General features: G+C 44.9%; 1 protein-coding gene across 6 annotated transcripts in view; it reads left to right on the forward strand.

The window, feature by feature from the left end:
• Window positions 1-11,843: 11,843 nt before the first annotated feature.
• The window catches only part of NF2 (neurofibromin 2), a 77,441-nt gene continuing 71,910 nt past the window's right edge, over window positions 11,844-17,374 (forward strand). For 3 of the 6 annotated variants that reach the window (XM_035017327.1, XM_035017326.1, XM_035017324.1), the window contains exon 1: window positions 12,314-12,427. In XM_035017327.1, the coding sequence (XP_034873218.1) occupies window positions 12,314-12,427 (114 nt within the window). Of the gene's footprint in view, window positions 12,428-17,374 lie in introns of all 6 variants that reach the window. The other 3 variants (XM_035017322.1, XM_035017323.1, XM_035017321.1) reach the window with 2 other exon arrangements.

Raw genomic sequence — 17,374 nt, forward strand, 5'->3', positions numbered from 1 at the left:
GTGGCCACTGCCTTGCAGCTAAGGCAGAAGGCTGTGAGCCTGAGGCCTGCTCTCAGAAGAGCACAAGGGGCACCTGGGTGGCTCAGTTGGTTAAGTGTCTGCCTTTGGCTCAGGTCATGATCCAGGGTCCTGGGATCGTGCCCCGCATCGGGCTGTCTGCTCAGCAGAGAGCCTGCTTCTCCCTCTGCCTCTGCCTGCCATTCCCCTGGCTTGTGTAAGTGCTCTCTCTCTCTCTGCCAAATAAATAAATAAAATCTTTAAAAAAAAAAGAAAAAAACAAAAGAGAAAGGCAAGGGGAACCTTAGGCAGAGAAAGCAATGTGTGCCTAGTATGTGAGAAGGCAGCCAGGAAGAAACAGGTTAGAAATGTTTAGCATAATCAAAGCTGTTGAGGCAGCTTCTCAGTACAAAGAATACCTCTCCAACAATGGAGCAGGCAGCCTTGGTGACCTGTGACTGAATTATGCCAACAGAGGCTGCAGAACAATACATTGACCATGTGGTAGAGGGCATTTGGTAATAAAACCATGGGAAGCCAGAACCCGTGGACTGGCTTATTAATTAATTAATTAGTTAATTAATTAATTAAATCTCTACACCCAATGTGGGGATCAAACTCACAAACCCAAGATCAAGAGTCCATGCTCTTCCAACTGAGCGAGCCAGGTGCCCCACCAAGCTGATATTCTGATGGCAGCATTGTGGGAGACCCTGAGCCAGAACCAGTCCAGTTAACTACTCACTCCTGAATTTCTGACCCATTTGGAACCATGTGAGATAATGATTGTTTATTGTTTCAAACTGCTAGATTTTGAGGGTAATTCTAGGAAGGGGCTGGCCCTCCTAGTCTAGGGTGAGCATCTTCACCAAATTCCAGATGTTTCTGGCCACCTCTGCTGGGAAAAGGAGGGAGGGCTGACCTGCAGCCTCCTCGGGCTGACATTTCCAAGAGGGTTTCCCCATCTCCACCCACTTAAGTGGGGCAAGAGGATAACACTGGGTGGTTCCAGGAGCATGCTCCCACCCCTGACCAGGAGAGATGGGAGATGGATCTTCTTCCCCATGTCATATGAACCACAGTGTGGCAGCTTACTGGAAGTGCAGCTTCGAGACCCCAAACCCAACCCTAGCTAGGGTGACCAACTCATTCCAGTTTACCCTAGACTTTCCCAGTTTTTGCACTGGAAGACCTCCCCATTCAAGAAACCCATCTATCCCAGGGAAACCAGGAGATTTGGTCATCCTAAATGTGGCCCTGTCCCTCTCCTCACAACACATACCCACTTCATCGCAGAATCTTTTCCTTGCTTAACTAACTCCACTTACCTTGCTTGAAGGAGCAGGGCACAGGCGCTCTCTTTGTGGCATTCAGTGACATACAATCCTGGTTAACTGAGCATCTGGTATGAGGGTGTCCCTGACCCATGGACTGTGCATTCTGGGCAGCAAACCAGGTAGATGTTGGACAACAATTCTACAAATAAGGAATTAGACCATTTCCAATTACTCTGGAGTAAATTACCCTCAAAATCTAGCAGTTTGAAACAATAAACAATCATTATCTCACATGGTTCCAAATGGGTCAGAAATTCAGGAGTGAGTAGTTAACTGGACTGGTTCTGGCTCCGGGTCTCCCACAATGCTGCCATCAGGATGTCAGCTTGGTGGGGCACCTGGCTTGCTCAGTTGGAAGAGCATGGACTCTTGATCTTGGGTTTGTGAGTTTGATCCCCACATTGGGTGTAGAGATTATTTAAATAAGTAAATAAACTAATATATATATATTTATCTATATATTTATTAAAATAGATATCTATCAATATATATATGTCAGCTTGGGCTGTGGTCATCTGAAGGCTTGAGTGGGGCTGTGGGATCTGCTTCCAAGTAGGTTGCTCACACACCTGGCAAGTGAGTGCTGGTTGTTGGCCAGGGGCCTCAGTTCCTTTCCATGGACTTCTCCAGGCATTGCTTGGGTGTCTTTACCACATAGCAGCGGGCTTCCCCCAAACCAAGTGATCCAAGGGAGAGTAAAGTGGAAACTTCAAGGACTCTTGTGACCTTGGAAGTCACACTTTGTCATTTCTGCATGTCCCATGGGTTATGCATGTCAGCCCTGCTCAGCGTGGGAGGGGGCTTTGCAAGGGTGTAAATACCAAGATTCGAGAGTCATGGGGGCCACCTGGGAGGACGGCTACCATGATTAGGTTTTGTACTAGGCCCAGCTTAATTATTGGGATTGGACTTAGCATTCCAAACCATCTTCTGTGAGCAGGCCTCCCCAGCATCATTGTCTTCTGTCCGAAGATCTCTCCCTCCCCTTCCTCTCTGAGCTCCCTTCCTGCCCACCACTGAGTCTGTGACCGCTCTTTCTCCCAGACTGTCCATCCCTCCCCTTTCTGCAGAGAGCTGACCCATCTCTTCTCCTTTCCCAAAGTTGCCTGCACAGCATCCACCTTCATAACTCATGGCCAAGGCCTGCTGCCCAATTTGTGAAATGAAATGAGAGGAGCCAGGGACAAAGACAAATGGGCAGAGCCGGGTGGAGAGGAACAGGCAGGTTCATAAGTGTAAAATATGAACAAACCTGCCATCACCTATTCTCTGGGACAAATATATCATCACCAAATGGGCTGCAGAAGAGCAAAGAGACAAATTACCCAGCTGTGACAGTGTCGCCTGTTCCTTATTGATGGGCTTTTATGCTCAGGCCCAACTCCTCTCTGAGAAATGCATCCCCTAGCTCCTTGAGACCCCAAACAAGAGGGACAGGGACAAGAAAGCTTTTATGTTTCAGCTAGGGCACGAGCCACACTGCCAAGTTCCAGCCATTCTGTAGTAGGCATCATCTGCAGATATGAATTATGTGACTCTGACACAGTACACAAAAATGTTAACAAAATGCCACTCCATGTGTAAACTGGAATTCACACAAATGCCAGAAAAAGAAAACATTTTTACTCCTTAGGTGTTGAACAACTTCAAAGCCACCGGGGATAGAATGAATGAAAAACTGTTTATGCGGGTGCCTGGGTGGCTCAGTTGGTTAGGTGACTGCCTTCGGCTCAGGTCATGATCCTGGAGTCCCGGGATCGAGTCCCGCATCGGGCTCCCTGCTCAGCAGGGAGTCTGCTTCTTCCTCTCCCGCTCCCCCCTCTTATGCTCTTTCTCTCTCTCACTCTCTCTCTCAAATAAATAAATAAAATCTTAAAAAACAAACAAACAAACAAAACTGTTTATGCTACTGCCACACGGTGGCACCACTTCAGTGGGGAAAGCAAATAACCACCTTCTGCATCATTATGGAGCAAATCACACTGTTGTTAATGTGCTTTGGACCCTAGCAACTGCTTTTTGTGCCCATTAAGCTGTTATTTTGACATTAACTGTCATTACAAACCACTTTAAAAAGCTATAACAACATCATTCAAACATTTACCAAGTAGAGATACTAGTGCTGAAAAACACACCCCAAATCAATACCTTTGGAGTAGATACCGGATGTGATAAAACAGTACAAAGAAGACTGAATCACCTCCTCGAGAGGTGGTGCTGTTAATGTAGAAGAGTCCCCACAGGTAAAGGTAATGCTGCAAAGATACAAAGCAGCATCAAAAGCAAAAATACAGTAAGACGGTTGTAGATTTATGAGCTGTGCAAGCCCATTCCATCACCTACTTTACATTCATTCCTGGGGGAAAACTGGTCTTGGAATATGAAGTTTTGAATCATGTGAAGTTTATAGAAGGCATCCTTCCTGAAAAATGTGACTTTCCTGGACCTCCCTGGCTATACTGGCATAAATGATGCTCCTCGAGCCTGCTCTTGGAAGGGAATTCTTACGGGTTGAATTGTGTCCTGTGAAGTTATAGAAAAGTATATATTTCATCTGTTCCTGGCACAAAGCTCCTAGAACCCGTGTTATTTCCTAAGTGATAAGAGTGCTACCAGCACCTTTTGTTCAAATATTTGGCCTTTGACCCTGGTTCCTGACGCAGAGCTCTTTAAATCCCTGGGAATTTCCAGGGTGATAGGAACTTCTTTTGTTCTAATGAGGCAATGCCTTTTGTGGGATCCTGGATGGGGTGGGTCATCAGAAAGATGAAGCCATCATTAGAAGCTTGGAACTTTGAGCCCCAAACCCCTTCCTCCTGGAAGGGGAGAGGGACTGGCGGTTGACTTAATGAGCAATCATGCCTACTTACAAGATGAAGCTGCCATAAAAATTCCAAAAGTAGTGGGTTCGGAGAGCTTCCACTTTGGTGAACATATCCATATGTTTGGAAAGTGGTGTATCCCCAACTCTATGGAAGCAGAAATTCTTGCTCCCTGGATCCTTCCTGACTTTGTCCTATATTCCTCTTCATTTTGCTGTTCATCTGTATCCTTTATTATATAATAAAACAGCCCAAGTGTTCCTCTGAATTCTGCAAGCCATTCTAACAAGTTACCAAGTCTAAGGAGGGGGTCACAGGAACCCCAATTTGTAGCCAGTAAGTTAGAAGTACAGATGACAACCAGGACTTATGATTGGTGTCTGAAGGAGGAGTAGTCTCATGGGACTGTGTCCTTAACCTGTAGGGTCTGCACTAACTCTAGTTAGTGTCAGAATTGAATTGAATTGAATTGTAGGCTATCCAGCTGGTGTCCCAGAGAATTGTTTGGTGTGAAAAAGCCCCAGATACAGTGTCAGAAGCATAGAGAGTATGACAGTAAAGAAGAAACAGAAGTGTTTTGCCCATTCTTGTCCCCTACATAGGAGATACTGAAATCCCAATCCCAGTCCCTCAGAATGTGACCTTATTTGGAAATAAGGTCTTTACAGGGGTAATCAGGTTAAAATGAGGTCATTAGGGTGGGTCCCAATCCAACAAGACCAGTGTCGCATAGAAAAGGGAAATCTGGCACAGGACAGGCATGCACAGAGAGAAGACGATGTGCAAGGAGAGGCTGTGTACAGGCTGGAGTGATGTCGCCACCAGCCAGTGAACATCTGGGGACACTGGGAGCTGGAAGAGGCAAAAAAGGAGCCTCCCCTCCAGGTTTCAGAGGGAGCTGGGCCCTGCTGACTTCTGGATCTTGGACTTCTAGCCTCCAGAGCTGTGAGACAATACATTTCTGTTGTTCCAAGCCACCTGGTTTGTGTTATTTTGTTACAGCAGCTCTAGGAAGCTAATACATACTGTTAGCTTGAGATTCAAAAGTATCTACTGCAGTGAGGAACACAGAAACAGCATCAAAGGCCAGTTAAGCAAGATTATAAATTTTAGGCCAGAAAACAGTCATTTGTCAGTACCTGCTGTAGACAAAGGCATGTTTGCTACCGGCAATACGCTATCATTGGAAGACTATGGGCCCAGAGCTAGAAACCTGGCTGGTCTCTCTGTTAGGCTGTGTGACTTTGGCCAATAAGTTAGCTTTGGGTACTTCAGTTGTCTTAACTGTCTCATGGGCATAATAACCTATTTAACCATGAGAACTCAATGAGAATGCATGGGTACAGAAATGATCACTCAGTAGAAGTGCAATAAATGTGTGCTTTGAGGTTTTGCTACTTGCAATACCATTTTCTATTCTTCCATTTTAAGTGATGATAAAATGGAGGTCCAGAGATGATAAAAAACCTTTTCAAGGCCACACAGCACGTTAGACATAAAGGGTGCTCAATAAATATCAATTCTTATTTTTAAAAGGGCTCTTAAACACGTCAAAGCATTTATTTATTTATTTATTTTAAAGATTTTATTTATTTATTTGACAGAGACACAGCGAGAGAGGGAACACAAGCAGGGAACACCAGCAGGGGGAGTGGGAGAGGCAGAAGCAGGCTTCCTGCAGAGCAGAGAGCCTGATGTGGGGCTTGATCCCAGGACTCCGGGATCATGACCTGAGCCGAAGGCAGATGCTTAAGGACTGAGCCACCCAGGCGCCCCAAAGCATTTATTATTAATGCCCATTTTTACAGATGAGGTAACTGAAGCTCAGAGAAGCTAAGTTGCCCAAGGTCACAGAAAAGTAGAAATTCCAACTCAGGTCTGCCTGCCTCTCTAACAGCACAAGGGACATCCTGGGAAAATCCAAAGATCTTCAGTTCCAGGCCCAAAGAGAGCAGGACGAGTACTAATGATTTCCTAAGCTGTTCTCTATTCCTTTCCCGCTGTTATTTCAGATAGGAGTTGTTCCCTGCAGGCTGCCTGCCTTCAGGTTCAGTGCCTCAGGATGGCACCTTGGAACACTGATTCCTGGCCATGGCCTCAGAAGTCTTAGGTCCCAGATCACCTGGGCCAGGTGACCAAGAAAGGCCAGAACCTCTTAGTTTGCTCAGTTTCTTTTTAAAAAAAATATTAAATTATTTATTTTATTAAAAAAATATTTTATTTAAATCTCCATTCTTCGTGTGTGTGTGTGTGTGTGTGTTTTAAGATTTTATTTATCCACTTGACAGAGAGAGACACAGTGAGAGAGGGAACACAGCAGGGGGAGTGGAAGAGGGAGAAGCAGGCTTCCCGCTGAGCAGGGAGCCCGATGCGGGGCTTGATTCCAGGACCCTGGGATCATGACCTGAGCCGAAGGCAGACACTTAATGACAGAGCCACCCCGGTGCCCCTATTTTTTAATTTTTATTTTTTAAAATATTTTAATTTATTTAACAGAGATAGAGAGCACAAGTAGACAGAGTGGCAGACAGAGGGAGAGGGAGAAGCAGGCTCTCCGCCAAGCAGGGAGCCAGATGTGGGGCTCGATCCCAGGACCCTGGGATCATGACCTGAGCCGAAGGTAGCCACTTAACCGACTGAGCCACCCAGGTGCCCCTATTTTTTTATTTTGAAATAAAACATTTCATTAAATTTTGTTTGTTTCTCTCTGCCCATATCAATTTTCTACTGCTGTATTTACAAATTACCACACATTTAGTGGTAATTACATTTTTTATCTGACAGTGTTCATGGGTCTGGAATCCAGGCATGGCTTGGCGTGATCTTCTGTGCAGGGTTTCACAAGGCTGCAATCAAATTGTCAGCCATTCCATGGTTCTCCCCTGGAGCTCAGGATCCTTCTTCCTAGCTTACTCGGTTGTTGGCAGAACTAAGCTCCTTGTGGTTGTGGGACTGAAGTCCTTGTTTTCTTGCTACCTGTCAGATGGGACCACTCTCCACTCCCTGAGGCCACCCAGAGTTCCTTGCTATGAGGTCCTATAAGCAGCTCACAGCATGGATGTTTGCTTTTTTCCAGGTCAAGAGGAACTCATATCTCAGACTTCCTTTATCTTTGAACCCTAAATCTCCTTTTTTTTTTTTTTTTTTTTTTTTTTAAGATTTTATCCATTCATTTGACAGAGACACAGTGAGAGAGGGAACACAAGCAGGGGGAGTGGGAAAGGGAGAAGGAGGCTTCCCGACGAGCAAGGAGCCCGATGCGGGGCTCCATCCCAGGACCCTGGGACCATGACCTGAGCCGAAGGCAGACGCCTAACGACTGAGCCACCCAGGTGCCCCCCTAAATCTCCTTTTAAGAGTCCACCTGAGGGGCGCCTGAGTGGCTAAGTCAGTTAAGTGTCCAACTCTTAATTTCGGCTCAGGTCATAATCTCAGGATCATGGAATTGAGCTCCGCATGGAGACCCTCATCGGGCTCTGTGCTCAGTGCACAGTCTACTTGTCCCTCTCCATCTGCCCACCCACCCTCCCCTCTCCGTTTTCTCTCTTTTGAATAAAAAAAAGAGTTCACCTGGCACTATATTGTACACCTGAAACTAATATAACACTATATGTTAACTATACTGGAATTAAAAACAAAAAAAAAAGAGTTCACCTGATTAGTTCTGTATCCTCCTGGGATAATCTCTCTTTTGATGAACACAACTGATTAAGGCGTTTCATCTGCGAAAATCCCCTTTGCCGTATAAAGCAACATAATCACAGGAATAATATCCCATCATATCCATTGGTCTTGACCATGGCCAAGGGGGAGGATTGTACAAGTCTGTAGATCAATGGGGGACATTTTATTTTTTACTTTTAAAAAAAATTTTTAATTTTTTTAAAAGATTTTATTTATTTATTTGAGAGAGCTAGAGAGAGCATGAACAGGGGGAGGGGCAGAGGGAGAGGGAGAAGCAGACTGCCCACTGAGCAGGGAGCCTGACTCCGGGCTCAGCCCCAGGGTCCTGAGATCATGACCTGAGCTGAAGGCAGACACTTAATGACTGAGCTACCCATGGGGGACATTTTAGAATTATGCCCACCACACTGCTTATCTGCACTTTCTATTTCTTTTTTGTAACGCATAGGATTACTTATGAGATAAGGAAAACACAATGAACGTTATTAAAAAAATAAAAAGCAAACCAGTCTCCCATGAGAAATATAAATGCTAGAGTTAAGAGGTATTTCTCTTGTGAGTCTTCATAGAAAGGATGCTGTGTGTATCTCTGTCAGCTAAATCTCTACTAAAGACAGAGTTCCACAGGGCTGTTTCTTATAACACCCTTGTGCAGGACACTGGCTTCATGCCAAACACAGTAAAAGTAGTTCCAGAAACAACAAAGTCCAATTTTTGGCAGACAGGTTATAATCTAGCATTCACATGCAGTATCTGGTATGAGTTGATTCAGTCTTGGTGATGAGCTGATTTAATCTGGGGCTTACCATATGCTTTGGAGGAGTCTTTTCATGAACCTTCTAAAATTTTGTGCATGTGTATGTGTGTGTATTCCTTTGTGGAGAAAGTCCACTGGTTTCATCAGATTCTTGATAGAGTGTTTTTGACTTAAAAAAAAAAAATCCACAAAAGCAGTTAAAGAATCATTGCCCTAGGGGCACCTTGGTGGCATAGTCAGTTAAGCACCCACTCTTGGTTTCAGCTCAGGCCGTGATCTTAGGGTTAGCTGAGCATGGAATCTGCTTGAGATTCTCCCTCTTCCTCTACCCTTCCCGCTTGTACTCTCTCTCTCTCTTTCAAATAAATAAATAAATCCTTAAAAAAAAAAGAATAATTGCTCTAAGAAGGATTTCTTTAGCTGTGCACTATTGATACTTTAGGCTGCATAATTCTTTGTTGTGGGAGGTTGTCTTGTGCATTGTGAGATGTTTAACAGCATCCTCAGCCTTTCCATGGAGTACAGGAACATCCCCTATTTGTGATAACCAAAAAAAATCTTTGGATATTGCCAAATGTCTCCTGGAGGGAATGGACCTCACTTTGAGAGCCACTGATCTTCAGGAAGAATGGAGGAACAAAATGTAACTAAGGTGAAATCTAGATAAAAAACATGCTGGATGCAAATTTCATCTCTTCTGGTTATGATCTTGGGTAAATTACCTTCTTTCAGCCTTAGCCAGTTTCCTCATGTGTAAACTGGGGATATAGTACCTACCAAGTAGGGTTTTGATAAAGATCAAAAGAAATAAAGCATGCAAAGCCCTTTGCAGAGTACCTTATATGGTAAGCACATAATATATTGTAGCTATTCATACCGTTTCCATAGGTGAGACCATTCAGTATTTCCTCGTGTCCTTTATTTCTTCATTCAACAAGTATTTACTAACTGGTGTCTGTGTGTCCAGAACTTTCTCTTTTTTTTTGATATTTTTTAATGTAATTTCTAACCCCAACTTGGGGCTTGAACTCATGACCCCGAGATCAAAAGTCACATGCTCCACCCACTGAGCCAGCCAGGGGCCCCTTAATTATTTAAAAAAAAAAAAACATATATATTTTTAAGTACACTCTACCTCCCAATGTGGGGTTCAAACTCACAACCCCAAGATCAAGAGTTATATGCTCAGGGCGCCTGGGTGGCTTGGTTGGTTAAGCACCTGCCATCAGCTCAAGTCATGACCCTGGAGTCCCAGGATCTGCCTCGCATCAGGCTCCCTGCTCAGCGGGGAGTCTGCTTCTCCCTTTGCCCCTCACCTCACTTGTGCTCTCTCTCCTCTCTCAAATAAATAAAATCTTAAAAAAAAAAAAGAGTTGCATGCTCTGCTGACTGAGCCAGTCAGGAACCCCCAGATCTTTCTTAATGAGCTCTGCTTGAATTATTCCTTCTCAAGCCCTTATCTGGTAGGTACTATTATCATTTGTGTTTGTTTTTTATGAATGGCACTTTTAATGCCAGCATAATATTCCATTACATCTATTTTTAGTCCTCGTCCAGGCCTCCCTTCTGAGATCCAGACCCATATATCTACGTGTGTGTCTCCCCAAGAATGTTTAAATTTGGCATCTTTGGCCAATTAGCCCAGTGCCTAGCACCTAGTAAGCCTTCCATAAAAAGGAGCTATTACTGGCCATCAATGTCATTTTTACCCCCGCTGTCTGATCTACAGCCTTTTCTACTCCTCAGTAGGATCCCAGAATCACTTATTTTTTGTCAGAAGTCCTGGCCCTGGTTTAAAGCCCCGATTTGTTGTCCCTGTGGGGGGCCCTTAGGAGAATCCACCCTGATTCTCCCACCTACAGGGAAGAACTGAAGCAATTAAAATGAAGACATTCTCACTCCAAGCCCACACTACCCTGAACAATCATTTTGGTGGGGAGAATTTGCTAGCAGTCAGTAGACAGGATCTAAAGTTCCCCCACAGCAGCTTTGCTGGGTGGGCCAGCATATGCTGGTGATTCATGGCACCACAGGGGCCTGTGGAGATCTAGATTTATACTATGGTATAGTTACAGCAACCGTGTCTGCTGAGTGCTCCAGAATGACAGTTCGTGGTTTGGGAGGGCTACACAGGGAGCAACTTGGCAGCCACACTTAGGGAAGCAGGGCAGTGAAATGGTAATGCCAGCAAGCTCTGGATGGGATAAATCTGTGTTTTGAGTCCCATCTTTGCTTCTCGCTATCTACGTAATAGAGAGCGTGGCTCTCTCCTGCTGAGCTTCTCATTTTTCCCATCTGCAGGGGAGGTGATGCTAACGATGGTTAACACTTATGGACTGCTTACTCTTCAGTCAAAACAGAGGAAATTGTCTCTACTCAACCATTAAGAGTTATTTAAAAGTAGGATTTATTTTTTAAATACAGAAAGCTATATACTCCCCCACCTCACAACACATCCACTATAGCTTGATGACACTTAAAAAATAAAGAAAAAACATATATGGTTTGAAAATGGAAGTCAGAGTACAAAATGAGAAAAGCTTTCATTTTTCGACCATTTTTTACCTACAAAAACAGCAATTTCATAGGATTCAATTTAGTATGTGCCAGCCACCGTTCTAAAGCTTTATATGTATTAACTTCCTTAAATTCCTCAACAACCCCACGAGGTAGGTACAATTATTATCCTTCCTTGGTAATAATACAATTTCTCCCCAAGAGAAGCAGAAGGATCTGGAGGAGAGCGCCGGCCACCTAAGCAGCCTCCACATGATTTAAAAGTTTGAGAAACACAGAGGTTAGTATATGCAATTAAGTGTCAAGGAGGATTATCCGCCGGGTGTCCGAACACCTGGGGCGCCACACCTCGGCGCGTATTTGGCCCGAAGCTCAGTCCCCCACTGACCCACCCGCAACTGGGGACCAGCCTCTAGGTGGTTCCCCGGAGAAGGAGCGCCGGGTTCCGATTCCTCAACCAGTCTTGCTAGAGTAGGCGTACTCCATGCGAACAAAAGCGTTCGGAGTGACTGCCGCTTTGGCCACTCAACGCCGAGCCCAGGCCCGCGCCTCCAATCACAGCGGAACTTCCAATTGGTGGTGTCTTTCTGAAGTAGGGCGGGGGGAGGGAAAAGTCCCGCCTCCCTAGGGGTTCTTAGCCAATGGCAGAGTCCGGGCGGCAGCCGCCGGTTCGGTTGCGCGGTGTGTGATGATCTGGGGGCCTGAGGGCGGGGCGGGGAGCAGGCCGGGGTCTGTGGGGAGGGGACGATTCCCGCGGGCGCGCGGAGAGAGGACGGTGACAGCCACGCGCGCACGTGCGCGCCTGGCCGCAGCGCGGCCCCGAGACCTCCATCGGCCGCTGAGAGGCGCGCGGGGGCTGGGCCGCTGCCGTCGAGGGGCCCCGTCCCGGGGCGTCCCCGGCGTCCCCAGCGTCCCCGGCCCGAGTCCCTGAGCACCGGGCCGAGCCCACCCCGTCGGTCCTGGCTAGTGTTTCGTCCCGGTGGCCGTAAGGGCCCGTCCCCCAACTCCCCTTTACGCTCCCGGGGCTGGGTCCTCACGGTCCATGCTGGCCGCTGGGGGCCTGCGCCGACCAGAGAGCTCCCAGGCCGGCCAGTTGGCTACCATGGTGGCCCTGAGGCCTGTGCGGCTCCTCCAGGGGGGCTAACAGGTCCGGAGCGCAGGCCTCGGGGCGCGAGGGTCCCGGGCCTGAGCCCCGCGCCATGGCCGGGGCCATCGCTTCCCGTATGAGCTTCAGCTCGCTCAAGAGGAAGCAGCCCAAGACGTTCACCGTGCGGATCGTCACCATGGACGCCGAGATGGAGTTCAACTGCGAGGTAACCGGCTGGCAGCCCCGACGGGCTGTGGCAAGGGGGAGCCGGGCGGAATCCGGCGGAATCCCCGCTCTCCGGGTCCTGCTGTGGGTCGGGCACCAACTGGGGCGCCCCTGCCGCGGTGACAGTCGAGGTGGAAGCTTGAGGGATTCAGCTTCTACCGTCCCTGAGTATAGACAGAGCCGACCAGAACCGGAAGGAGCCATCTAGGCCCAAATCCTCATGTTAAAGATAATTGCTGCCCTTTCTTCATAGGGCTTTTGGGTTTGGAAGCACTTCCTGAAGGTTTTCATTCATTGTTACTGCAAAAGGCTGGAAGCATCCGTGGTGGCGAATTCTGGTTTTCAGTGTCAGGCTCTATAGGCTTTTTTTTTTCTTCTTTATTAGATAGTATTATGTGCCCCAGGTATTAAAAGTTGCATCTTGTATATTGGAAAGGCTATACTTCCTTCCCTTTTCCAAAAGCTTTCATTTTCTGGAAGAAAAGCCTTTAAAGAAAGAGTTAGTACTAATACTTACTTTTCATGCAGTTTACATCATGATGATAACAGTTATTATTGTTGAATATATTCTAAGTGTCAGACGCTCATGCATTTAATTCTCACAACTACCCAGTGAGGTAGGTACCCCAAACCATATATCAAGTAAGTGGCAAAGTGGGGTTTTAAGTCAAGCTTTTAGCCAAAATAGTACTGCCTCTCAAGTAATTTAAGTCCTTGCTAGTCCAAAGTGTGGTCTGTGAAACAGCAGCATTGGGAGCAGTGACCTAAGTCAGGGGTTGACAAACTTTTTCTGTAAAGGGCCACATAGTAAATATTTTCAGCTTTGCAGGCCATAGGATCTCTGTTACAACCACTTAGCTCTTCAGCTCAACTATTATAGCACAAAAGCAGCCTTAGGATTCACTGCCAGCATGACAGCGTGAGGAGTGTCATTGACTGTGCTCGCCTGTAAGGCTGGTGAAAATTACTTCAAAAAACTCTTAACTATTTTTTTTTTTTAAAGATTTTTTTTATTTATTCATGAGAGACACAGAGAGAGAGGCAGAGGGAGAAGCAGGCTCCCAAGGAGCAGAGAGCCCGATGCGGGACTCGATCCCAGGACCCCGGGATCACGACCCGAGCCGAAGGCAGACGCCCAACCATCTGAGCCACCCAGGCGCCCAAAAAACTCTTAACTATTTAAACCCTCTGGAAATGGTCCCAAGGGCAAACATTCATCAAATGAATAAACATCCATTCAAGAAAATCTGTGAAAATTTGCTAAGAAAGACAAGTCTATAGTATTTGAATTAAGGCTACTACCTCCCTCCCCACTTCCAACTCCCCCAAGTGGAGATTCCACTCCAGACTGCTGCAAGCCAGAACACAGGGCTCCCTCTACCCCTAGCTCCCTGTCAGACTACTTTCTTCCCAGGAGGAGCAGGACGTCAGTGTTTCTTATCCTGTCTCAAGCCTACTTGTTGCTGAGACAGTCCCAGGTGTGTATAGTTGAAATACTGAGTCTTCCTTCTTCTATCCAGCTCCTACTCACAAAATGGGAGCTGTGCCTTGGGTATGGCACACTGAGACTACTGGGGCCCTGGTTGCTCTCGTCCCAGACACAGCTTATGTAATGGTGGTTCCATGCCAGAGGAGGCAAACAGAAAATCCCAGGCTGGTGTCCCCTGCCCGCCCCCCCCGCCCCCCCTTCCATCAAGGACTCAGAGATTTTACCTGGAGGGAGAAGGCAGCTTTAAAATCTGTAGCTCCTGCTCTCTTCCCAAAGGCAGTTAATTCATTTGCAACAAAATGTGAAGTTTATGCCTAAGGGAACTTTTAAAAACTGGAGGATTTGGTGAAGGGCAATTGGGAGGAGATTATGAATTTAATGAAGATACAGCCTAAATTGTAGGCCAGCTAGTTGGCAGGAGAGAATCAAAGATAAAGACGGCTGGGAAGAGCCCTCATGGGATTGAATAAACTGTTCCCTCAAAAGAGCCACCTTTGATTGGATTATTTTGTAGAGCACGTTATGCCCCAGGCATGGTTGAAAATAATAGAACAGTAAAACACAGTTAATGGAGTTTAACAGCTGGGTGTGATCAGGGGAAGAGAAAGAGCCCTCCTACTAAAACCACTGTCACTCCAGGATGACTGTGGCCATAACCAAATTTGTGCCTCTCTGAGGAACAACATCATAGGCCTTAACACTGTGTGAAGGAAATAGATTTCGCTAAAACATTCCAGCCCATCACTAAATAAACAAGCAAATACCAATAACAAGCCCTGGGCTGGGGTGGGGAGAACCAATCCGGTATCTATATTATTTAGATAATGTATTACCAGAAATGTCCAGTTTCCAGCAAAAAATTATGAGGCATGTGGGGTGCCTGGGTGGCTCAGTTGTTAAGCATCTGCCTTCGGCTCAGATCATGATCCCAGGGTCCTGGGATCGAGCCCCACATCGGGCTCCCTGCTCAGCAGGAAGCCTGCTTCTCCCTTTCCCACTCCCCCTTCTTGTGTTCCCTCTCTCACTGTCTCTCTCTCTGTCAAATAAATAAATAAAATCTTAAAAAAAAAAAATTATGAGGCATGTAAAGAAACAGGGAAATGACCCATCCGATGGAAAAAAGGCTAGCAGTAGAAATTGCCTGTGAGAGCGACCAGATGTCAGATTTAGCAGAAAAGGTTTCAAATAGCCATTACAAATACGTTCACAGAACTAAAGGAAAACATGATTAAAGAATGAAGGTATAGGGGCGCCTGGGTGGCTCAGTTGGTTAAGTGACTGCCTTCGGCTCAGGTCATGATCCTGGAGTCCCGGGATCGAGTCCCACATCGGGCTCCCTGCTTGGTGGGGGGTCTGCTTCTCCCTCTGATCCTCTTCCCTCTCGTGCTCTCTGTCTTTCATTCTCTCTCTCAAATAAATAAATAAATAAATAATCTTAAAAAAAAAGGATTAAGGTATAATATTTTCACATCAAGTAGAGAAGATCAGTAAAGAGATAGGAATTATAGAAAAGAACAGAATGAAAATCCTGGAATTGGAAAGTACCATAACTGAAATAAATTCACTAGAGCGGCTCAGTAGATTCAAACCGGCAGAAGAAAGAATTAGCCTGCTTGAAGATAGAATAATAGAAATGATGCAAGCCGAAGAATAGAAAGAAAAAAACAATGAAGAAAAATGTACAGAGCCTCAGAAAAATATGGGAAATCATTAAGTGTACAGGTGTAATGGGAATACCAGGAGAGGAGAGAGAAAAAATATTTAAAAAAAATAGTAGCTGAGGGTGCCTGGGTGGCTCAGTTGGTTAAGCGACTGCCTTTGGCTTAGGTCATGATCCTGGAGTCCTGGGATCGAGTCCCGCATCGGGCTCCCTGCTCGGCAGGGAGTCTACTTCTCCCTCTGACCCTCCCCCCTCTCATGTGCTCTCTCTCTCATTCTCTTTCTCAAATAAATAAATAAAATCTTTAAAAAAAAAAATAGTAGCTGAAACTTTCTGGATTTGTTGAAAAACAATAGCCTGGATATTCAGGAAGCTCAATAAACTTCAAGGAGGATAAATACAAAGAGATCCACAAATAGAAACAGTAAAAATGCTGAAAGTCGAAGACAAGGAGAAAATCTTGAAAGCTGCAAGAGAAAAAGGACTTATACAAGGAAACTCCAATAAGATGAACAGCTGTCTTCTCTGCAGAAACTGTGAAGGCCAGAGGCTGTGGGATAACATACTAAGTGCTCAAAGAAAAAACTTGTCAATTAAGAATCCTGTATCCAGCACAGCTGGGTATTTCAAAGTGGCTATTTCAAATATGAAGGTGAAATAAAGACTTTCCCAGGTACATGCAAATTGGAGATGTTGTTCAAAGACCTGCCTTACAAGAAATACTAAAGAAAGTTCTTCAGGCCAAAAGCAAATGGCCTCAGACAGTAATCAAATCTACATGAAAAAAAAAAAAAGAGCACTGGGAAAGGTAATTATACAATTATAAAAGACAGAAATGAGTATTTTTCTCTTCTTATAACTGATTTAAAAAGCAATTGTATAAAATAACGTATATAATGTAGTGTTGGGCCTATAACATACAAACGTAATATATGTGTAGTATACTTGCCAATAACAGCACAAAGGAGGTGGATGGAAGCAAAGCTGTAATGGGCTGAGGAAATGACCACAGGTGGTAAAGTAATAACAACAATGTATTGTTGGGTTTGTAATTTTAATATATATGTATATAGTATATATATAATTTTGATATATATATATAAAATAGTCTACAAAAAAGGTGGAAGGGGAAAGGATATGTGGGTATATATAGATATAGGATCTCTATATAGATACATAGGGTGTATGTATCACTGGAATTAAGCTAGTGTAAATCTGAAGCTAATTCTGATACGATTATCTGGTAAACCCTAGAGCAACCACTAAAAAAATTCCCCAAAACACTTAAAAAGTATGATGAAGAAATCATTAAATAAATGTAAATGCTTCATTAGAAAATATTCACCTAATGTAAAAACAAGTAGTAAAGGAGGAATGGAGAAACAAAAAAGACATGAAGCACATGGAAAAAAGTAAAATGACAGTTGTACACCAAATAATTAGATAAATTAAATGAGATGGACAAATTCCTGGAAAGACACCAACTACCAAAATTGACTCAAGAAGAAACAGACAATCTGAACAGACCTATAACCAGTAAAGAGATTAAATCAGTAATAAAAATACCCTCAAAGAAATGTCTAGGCTCTACATACCAGAGGCCCAAATGGCTTTACTACTGAATTCTACTAAACATTTCAAAAACAATTAATACTAATTCTTCACATAATCTTCCAAAAGAATAGGAGAGGAAGGAACACTTCCCAACTCATTTTATGAGGCTGGCATTACCCTGATACCACAACCAAACAAAACTATCACAAGAAAACTAGAGACTAAGATCTCTTATGAATATGGAA

This window comes from Mirounga leonina, unplaced genomic scaffold, assembly GCF_011800145.1.
Source record: "Mirounga leonina isolate KUSES-001 unplaced genomic scaffold, KU_Mleo_1.0 Mir_171, whole genome shotgun sequence".
Taxonomy (NCBI): Eukaryota; Metazoa; Chordata; class Mammalia; order Carnivora; family Phocidae; genus Mirounga; species Mirounga leonina.